The sequence below is a fragment of the Sylvia atricapilla genome, unplaced genomic scaffold, assembly GCF_009819655.1.
Source record: "Sylvia atricapilla isolate bSylAtr1 unplaced genomic scaffold, bSylAtr1.pri scaffold_190_arrow_ctg1, whole genome shotgun sequence".
Lineage (NCBI taxonomy): Eukaryota > Metazoa > Chordata > Aves > Passeriformes > Sylviidae > Sylvia > Sylvia atricapilla.
The window spans coordinates 1,878-9,256 of NW_027077119.1; the positions used below are offsets into that span (position 1 = coordinate 1,878).

General features: G+C 53.7%; 1 protein-coding gene across 1 annotated transcript; it reads right to left on the reverse strand.

The window, feature by feature from the left end:
• Positions 1-5,938: 5,938 nt before the first annotated feature.
• Positions 5,939-7,121, reverse strand: LOC136374901 (olfactory receptor 14J1-like). The gene has a single exon (XM_066340284.1). The coding sequence runs from the start codon at positions 6,596-6,598 to the stop codon at positions 5,939-5,941; it is 660 nt and encodes a 219-aa protein (XP_066196381.1). The 5' UTR covers positions 6,599-7,121.
• Between the last annotated feature and the right edge of the window lie 258 nt (positions 7,122-7,379).

Sequence of the window (7,379 nt, forward strand, 5' to 3'; positions counted from 1 at the left end):
GACTTATGGGCCAGCGACCTGGGCGCGGGATAGATCCTGGGGATACAGAACTCCCGTCTACATGTTAAACAGAATAATTCGGCTGCAAGCCGTATTAGAAGTTATCTCAAATAAAACAGCCCTGGCACTAGACCACATAAGTAACCAATTGGCACAAACGCGGGCTGTGGTATATCAGATCAGATTGGCTGTCGATTACTTATTGGCAAATGAGGGAGGCATCTGTGGTAAATTCAATTCATCAGAGTGCTGCTTAGAAATTGATGACAAGAGCGAGGTGATTAGAAACATCTCAAAGGAAATTAGAAAAGTAGCTTATGTGGGCACCCAAGAGTGGAAACCCCTGATTTCCACCGACTGGTGGGACAACTTTTGGTCCCTAAAAGGGGCGTGGTGGAAAAAGATAGTATTTATTATTATCAGTGCACTAGCCAGCCTTCTACTGATCCCTTGTATCCTTCCCTGTCTCATTCGGACTATAACATCTACGGTCCAGGCTAGTCTCCAACTCCCTGAAATAAACAACTCTAAGCCCACAAATATAATGAAACTCGAGTCCCAACCGGAAGAACAGAGTGAAGCCAAAAAGATTTATAATCAGTACCAAAAACTAAGAAAAATATACTCCCAAGAGCCAGAGACAGCCAATTAATTGATGCGGGCAAAAGCCCGATCAAAGAAATAGAGGGGGGACTGAGAGAAATAGAGGCCCAAGAAATCCTGTTTAGTGGTTGTTTTAGATAAATTAGAAAATGTTAAACCTGTTATTTAGAAAAGATGTAAGAAAATTTGTATCCTAGTTCTACCCCAACGCCTTATATTCCCGGTTTGTAAATCCCATAGTTTTGTAATTTAAATAGAATACCCCTATCCCCTAAACCCTCCATGTTCTCTTGTTAAGTCAAGCCCCTGTTGTTCCTGCCTGTCTGTGAAGGCGCTTACTTCGCCTCATTCCAGCCTGTTCGTTACATTGTTTCAACCTCACCTTCACAACTCCCCGCCTGCCTGTCCACTCACCAACACCGCCCTGTATGGAAATCACTCAGGCTCCCAGCATACTTCACTAAAGAGGAAGGGGGATTCGGATCGACAAAGTCCTAGAACAACGAGCCGAAGCAACACCTGGACACCGGACCAATGCTATCCGGTAGGGAAAGTATTTGGCTAACTGTGACTAATTCTTGCTATCTTGCCATAGCTTGAAAGATACTGGACCAGAGTGACACCCCTGGACTTTTCGAGCTAAAAGCAGGACCTTGGGAGTTTCCCGTGAGGCTGGATCCCCGCCTCTGCAGCCCGAGCGGCAGCAGGAGCGACCTCCTCCTCGGTGGTGACTCATCGGCTAGGGAGCGGCGGTGGCGCAGGCGACCCACGAGCATCCCATTTAAAAGCTGAATTTTAATAAAGGCATTTAAAGGGAGCTGGTCTCCTGGCCCAATTTTTATCAAGGCAGCTGCGCCCCTGCAGCCCATGAAGATCTACGGGGGACAAAGAGATCCATTCTATGGCAATGGGGATCCACAAGGATGCAGAGATCCACCGACAGCCCATGGAGATCCACAGAGATGCAGAGATCCACCCACAGCCCATGGGGATCCTCAGAGATGCAGAGATCCACCCACAGCCCAATGGGATCCACGGGGATGCAGAGATCCACCCACAGCCTGTGGGGATACACGGGGATGCAGAGATCCATCCACAGCCTGTGGGGATCCACAGGGATCCACCCACAGCCTGTGGCAGAGGTGCCCATGCCAGAGCAGGTGGATGCCTGGAGGAGGCTGTGATCCAGTGGGAGACCCGGTGGAGTGAGGGGGCCCTGCTCCCAGTCTGGAGCAGCCTGTCCTTGCAGGACTGCCCCCCGTGGGAAGAGAGACCAACAGTGCAGCAGTTTGGGAGGACTGTGTGCCCGTGGCAGGGACTCACGAGGCAGAAGATGCAGTAGGGCTGCAGCTGGTGAGAGTGGACCCACGCTGGGGCAATTCACAGAGAACTGTCTCCCATGGGAGGGAACTCACGGTCTCACAGGGGAAGGACTCCTCTCCCAGAGCAGCAGAAGAAAATCTCTTGTTGGAATGAGAAAACTCCCATGCCCTGTCTCCCTGTGCACCAGGGAGATAACGGGTGACAGGAGAGCACACTCCACATGAACAACATTGGACTTCTCAGAGGCAAACTGTGAGGGGGGCTGGGGCAGAGTGACCAACGCAGTGACCTCACACAGCTCTTCTGGGAATTCACACAGTCCCTCTGTGAGGTCACACAGCTGGTCTCTGATGGCACAGCCTGCTCTATGATGTCACCACCATGTCATGTCCCAGCTGGCTCTGTGGTGTTCCAGAGATGGCCTATGATGTCACTGCTGCTGGATGACTTCACATGACCCACTCTGTGATGTCATAGCCCACTCTGTGACCTCATGTTAACAGATGAGAAATGGTCTACACCTGGTGAGCTTACACAATGCTTGTTCCTAAAAACCACTTGCCCATGGAAATCACACAAAGCCCATTGTGGTGGTCAGAGGCTGCCTGGGGCACAGTGACCATGAAATTATTGAGTTTCCAAATGTTCTGTGAAAGAAGGAGGGGCATCAACAAATCTTCAACAAAACACTGGACTTATAGAGAGCAGACTTCAACCTGTTAAGGATGAAGATTTGGGGAGCACCAAATCAAGTACTGATATTTTTTAAGGAAAACAGCACTTAAAAACAAGAGTGTCCAGGAAGGATGGAGACACTTCAAGAAAGAAATCTTGGAGGAGAAAGAAGAGCCTGTGCCTTTGGGCAACACATGAGCTTGCAAGGAAAACAACCGGCCTGGCTGGGCATGGAGCTTTTGCAGGACTTCAGTGGAAAAAAGAAGATGCATTACCTTGGACAGAGGGGGAGGAAAGTCAAGAAATATTAAAGGATGTTGCTAGGTCATGCAGAAAGAAAATCTGAGGTGAAAGGTCAGTTAGGACTTAACCTGGATGCTTTTGTTAAGGATATTAAAAATGATTTTATCAATACACTAATGGCAAAAGAAGGGACAAGGAGAACCTCCATTCCCTATTAGGGGGGACATGGTTACCAAAGATGAGGAAAAGGTTGAGATACTTAACCCCTTCTTTGCCTCAGGTTTCCACAATCAGACAGATTGTCCTCAGGACAAGTGCTCTCCTGGGCTGGTAGATGGGCACAGGGAGCAGAACAGCCCCTGTAATCCAGGAGGAAGCAGCTGCTGACCTGCTGAGCCACTCAGATGCTCACAGGTGTCGGTGGGAGCAGATGGGATCCATCCTAGGGGGCTGAGGGAGCTGGTGGATGAGCTCCCCCAGCTGCTCTCCATCATTTCTCATCAGTCCTGGCTCACTAGGGAGCTCCCAGAGGACTGGAGGGGCCAATGTGAGCCCATCCCAGGAAGAGCTGGCAGGAGGATCTGGGGAACTCCAGGCCTGTCAGCCTGACCTGAGTGCCTGACAAGGGAATGGAACAGATCCCTTTGGGTGCCATCACAGGGCACCTACAGGATGGCCTAGGGATCAGACCCAGCCAGCGTGGGTTTAGGAGGGGCAGGTTCTGCCTGACCAAACTGACCTTTTATACCCAAGTGACCCACCTGGTGGATGTGGGAAACGCTGTGGATGTGTCTATCTGGACTTCAGCAAAGTCTTTGACAGTGTGAGCCACAGCATTCCCTGGAAAAGCTGCAGCCCACAGCTTGGGCAGGTTCCCTCTTTGGTGGAGAATGAAGAACAGTCTCTGCAGATGACACCAAGTTGGGTGTGAGTGTAGATGTGCTGGAGGGCAGGAGAGCTCTGCAGAGGGCCCTGGACAGGCTGGATCCAGGGCCCAAATCCAACAACGTGAGGATTGGTTTAACAAGTCCAAGTGCTGGGTCCTGCACTTTGGCCGAAACAACCCCTGCAGTGCTACAGGCTGAGGAAAGAGTGGCTGGACAGCAGCCAGGCAGAAAGGGTCCTGTGGGAACTGATGGACAGCAGGCTGCACATGAGGCAGCAGTGTGCCCAGGTGGCCAACAAGGCCACGAGCCCCTGACCTGGATCAGGAGCAGTGTGGCCACCAGGAGCAGGGCAGTCATTCTTGCCCTGTGCTCAGCACTGGTTGGGCAGCACCTCAAGTGCTGTGTCCAGTTCTGGGCCTTCTAAATTAGGAACAACATGGAGAGGCTGCATCATGTCTAGAAAAAGGCAACAAGGCTGGTGAGGGGTCTGGAACAAAAGTCCCGTGAGAAGGGGCTGAAGGAGCTGGGGTTGTTTACCCTGGAGCAGAGGCTCAGGGGAGACAAGGCGGTGTCAGGGCACAGGTTGGACTTGATGATGTCCAAGGACTTTTTCGACTTTGCTGATTCTGTGATTCTCTGAAACCACCCTTGCAGCAGTTGCAGGATGAGGCCTGGGCCTCCTCTTCAGAAGGTGCAGCAGCCCAGGTCCCTCAGCTTCTCCTCACAGCCCCAAAGCCCATCCTGTCAGTCCTGCAGAGCCTCTGCAGCTCCTCCTCATGGCCCAGAGCAGGGAGCCCCACAGCCAGACACAGCAGCCCAGATGTGCCCCCCTGGGCTGTGGTGCCTCTGGCAAGGAGCAGCACCAGGCACTGCAGGAGCCTGCAGACAATTCCTGAAGCACTTGGAGGATGATCCTACTCCCCAAGGGATGTTCCCATGGTGCCAACTCAGGGACTGCAATGGGCAGTGGGGCCAGAGAGGAAAGGGCCAACAGGGATGGGCTGTTTGCAGGGGAGGGAACAGGAGTGGGCAATACAAAGAAACTTGCAGCCAGAAGAGTAGATAAAGGAAAGTTGAAACCAAAGAAATGCTCTGGACAATTTGAGGGTGGCTGCCAGGCAGCCCTGGCTCTGAGCAACAAAGTCAGTAGTGGCACAGGAAACTCACAGCTGATGGGAAGAAACTTTCTGTGTGACTTCAGAGGCCATGACAAAGCTGAGTGGTTTCCCTCCTGTCCCCCAGCCCTTCCTGGCCCGAGAGGCTGATGGCATTTGTGCTCCCTCAGGTTCATCTCCCCACACCAACACCATGGGGGTGCTCAGGCCGGCTCTGGGCAGTGCAAACAGGGGCTCCTGAGCCAGTGCTGCCGTGTCTGTGCCTGCAAGGATGGGGCCCCTGTGTGAGCTGGGGGAGAGGCCAGGGCTGCAGAGGGGGATGTTGTTGGCAGGTGCATGAGGACGCTCTGGGACGCTGCCCTGGGGTGTCCAGCGCAGTGGGGATGGATCAGGCCCTGCTCTGCTGCTCCTTCCCGTCTCCCCCAGGGACCTTGCAGAGCCCCAGCCATGCTGTTTGCCCCCAGCCTGCCCACGGCCAGCCTGGGGCTGCTCACGGGGCTTTTCTGTGCTGGGCATTGGCCTGGGCGTGTTCTGGAGAGAGCCTGGGCAAGGAGGCTGGAGCCCCCAGGCCCTGCCCTGAGGCGTCAGCGCTGCCCCAGCAGTGCCCATGGCCTGTCCCTGCTGCAGCCCCGGCACTGCCACCCCCAGCCCTGTGCCCGGCCCCGAGAGCACTCAGGCCCTACAGCAACACCAGGGCCAGGAGGGCAGCGGGGCAGGGCCACGGGAGCAGCACTGCCAACACCAAGGGCTGCTGCTCCTGGCCACAGCTGCTGTGCCAGCCCTGATCTGCCCCAGCTCTGCACACAGACATTGCTGCTGCAGCTGCAGAGAAGGGAACAAAAGGGGCATCTCTGCAGAAAACTTGGCTGGGAGATCATTGAGTTCCTTTAAAGCCACCAAGAGCACAGCCCCTCACTGACACAGGTTGTGGCCACGGAACGACACAAACTGAGAAATGGCACCAAAAATGACATTTATTGGTGGAAATGAATAAAGGAGTAAAACAAAGAAAAAGAACATTCAAAATGAAAACAATGAGAAGTATCAAAGGAGACTTTTATTACAAGTGATTGGAAGAAATTGCCCAGCAGTTTATTGTTTCTGGAGCCATCCAGTGATCAGTGTCCTCACTGCAGCCTTGAGCTCCTGGTTCCTCAGGCTGTAGATGAAGGGGTTCAGGGCTGGAGTCACCACTGAGTACAGAACAGACAGGGCCAGATCCAGGGATGGAGAGGAGATGGAGGGGGGCTTCAGGTGAGCAAACATTATAGTGCTGAGGAACAGGGAGACCACGGCCAGGTGAGGGAGGCAGGTGGAAAAGGCTTTGTGCCGTCCCTGCTCAGAGGGGATCCTCAGCACAGCCCTGAAGATCTGCACATAGGAGAAAACAATGAACACAAAACAAACAAATGATAAGCTGGCAGTAACAGCAATGAGCCCAAGTTCCCTGAGATAGGATTTGGAGCAGGAGAGCTTGAGGATGTGTGGGATTTCACAGAAGAACTGGCCCAGGGCATTGCCATGGCACAGGGGCAGGGAAAATGTATTGGCCGTGTGCATGAGAGCATTGAGAAAGGCACTGGCCCAGGCAGCTGCTGCCATGTGGGCACAAGCTCTGCTGCCCAGGAGGGTCCCGTAGTGCAGGGGTTTGCAGATGGACACGTAGCGGTCGTAGCACATGATGGTCAGGAGATAAAACTCTGCTGCAGATGAAGAACACAAAGAAAAAGAGCTGTGCAGCACATCCTGCATAGGAGATGGTCCTGGTGTCCCAGAGGGAATTGTGCATGGCTTTGGGGACAGTGGTGAGGATGGAGCCCAGGTCGCTGAGGGCCAGGTTGAGCAGGAAGAAGAACATGGGGCTGTGCAGGTGGTGGCCGCAGGCGACGGCAGCGATGACGAGGCCGTTGCCCAGGAGGGCAGCCAGGGAGATGCCCAGGAAGAGGCAGAAGTGCAGGAGCTGCAGCTGCCGCCTGTCTGCCAGTGCCAGCAGGAGGAAGTGGCTGATGGAGCTGCTGTTGGACATTTGCTGTGTCATGGCATGGGGATCTGTAAAAACAGTAATCATGGAATAGTTCAGTTTGGAGAGGACTTTCAATATCCCAGCACAGCTTGGTGGCACTTTCCCCCCACTGCCTGCCCAGGGCTCTGCTGCCTGGAGCTGTCCCTGCCTGCAGCTGCTTCCCTGTGCCCAGGGCTGGGCCCTGCCAGTGCTGCCAGAGCCCAGCCCAGCCCTGGGGGCTCAGCTCTGCCCTGCAGACCCCTCCCAGCTCAGGCACTGCCCAGGGGCAGCTCTGCCTCTGCAGGCTCTGATGGCAACATCACAGCAACCCTGAGGAGGCTGGAAAAGTGACACTGGGGATGCTGCCTGCAAGGGACCCTCTGCTGATTTCTGTCACTGCCTGGTTTCATAAGGTCTGAGAGGAAATTATTTTTTTTTTCTTAGCTATAACTGAAAGATGAATATCTATGTGCAATTTTCCATCCAGACAACACAGAGTAGTAGATTAACAAAGCAGGATTTCCCCATTTA

What these genes read in the sequence shown, in the direction of transcription:
- LOC136374901 (XM_066340284.1), bottom strand. Translation starts at nt 6,598, where the DNA reads ATGCAGGATGTGCTGCACAGCTCTTTTTCTTTGTGTTCTTCATCTGCA.